This window comes from Plasmodium vivax, genomic scaffold (assembly GCF_000002415.2).
Source record: "Plasmodium vivax scf_4805 genomic scaffold, whole genome shotgun sequence".
Classification (NCBI taxonomy): domain Eukaryota; phylum Apicomplexa; class Aconoidasida; order Haemosporida; family Plasmodiidae; genus Plasmodium; species Plasmodium vivax.
In genome coordinates this window covers 1-1201 of record NW_001851606.1, presented here as the reverse complement: position 1 = coordinate 1201, position 1201 = coordinate 1, and the positions used below count along the sequence as shown (strand labels likewise).

General features: G+C 19.2%; 1 protein-coding gene across 1 annotated transcript; it reads right to left on the bottom strand.

Annotated features, from left to right (window-relative positions):
• Positions 1 to 979: 979 nt before the first annotated feature.
• On the bottom strand, positions 980 to 1201 carry PVX_044690 (variable surface protein Vir35, truncated, putative; the record flags this gene model as incomplete). Its single annotated transcript, XM_001612335.1, has 1 exon — positions 980 to 1201. A coding segment is annotated over one exon (221 nt), but the record flags the coding sequence as incomplete, so codon positions are not given.

The following is a 1201-nucleotide window of genomic DNA, read 5'->3' as shown; positions in this document are numbered from 1 at the left end:
AATCATGTTATTAGATACTATATGTACATATAATGTTACGTAACTACTTTCTTTTATTAATTTATATATATTTTGTAAATATTAATATTCCTTAATCAATTACATAGTTATGCTCTCGACTTTTCATTTACCTTAATTTTTAATTTTATAAAACAATTATTACATAAATATATAATTTTTATTATAGAAAATTAACTAGTACATATAGCTGTGTCTACTATATACTGAATTTTACATAAATACCTATTTTTATGAAATGTTCTAATTTTTTGGAATATTATTTTAAGCATTTAATTTTTGGTTATAATTTTTGTAACATGAATATATTAAAATATACTAATTACATCGATGATAAGTTGTAAATATGTCTAATTAGATGGAATTTTAATAATTTATGCATATTGTTCAATTTTATTACATTAAAAAAATAGAAACAAATTAAAAAACCTATATTAATAGGTTTTTTACACAGCATCACATATTAAAAATTTATCTTAGTTATAAAATATTTTTTCTAAAATGTTAAGTTCTAATAAATATTACTTAAGGAAAGCAGAAAAATAAAGAACTATATTTCACGTAAAAACAATTCCCTATAATTATTCACTACATAAACATATGTTAACTCAGTATATATATATTTATTTTAATTAAATGTAAATTAATACAAAATTATTTATATTGCATCCATTTTTGAATACTATAAAAATCATAATTTTCTTTTTTTCAAAACAAAACACTTAATTACATATTCATATTAATTACAACAAATACGTATAATGGAATGACGTTAAAATAGATAGAATGTCTATTTGAAATCTCAGACAAAACGATGAATAAACCTTTATCATGCAGAAATTAAAAATATATACTTCCTTTTTTTATATTAAAAGAAAACTATATACATAATTATGCTTATATAAATCATATAATTTCTATATTAGTTATTTTTACATACATTCTTATGTATACTACAATTATCATTTTTCTTTTAACAGTTTTTTGATAAAATTAAAATATTCCATTGCACACATTTTTCCTTTACCATCTTTTAAAACTGAGTATTTTATAACTTTTAAAAGGACATAAAAAAGAACTAATGTAACAATAACTGTTGATACACACAAAAAAACTGTATTCGTTGTTGTAATTATATTCCACGTATCTGCATCAATAGCTTGCTTAATAAGACCCAACTCTT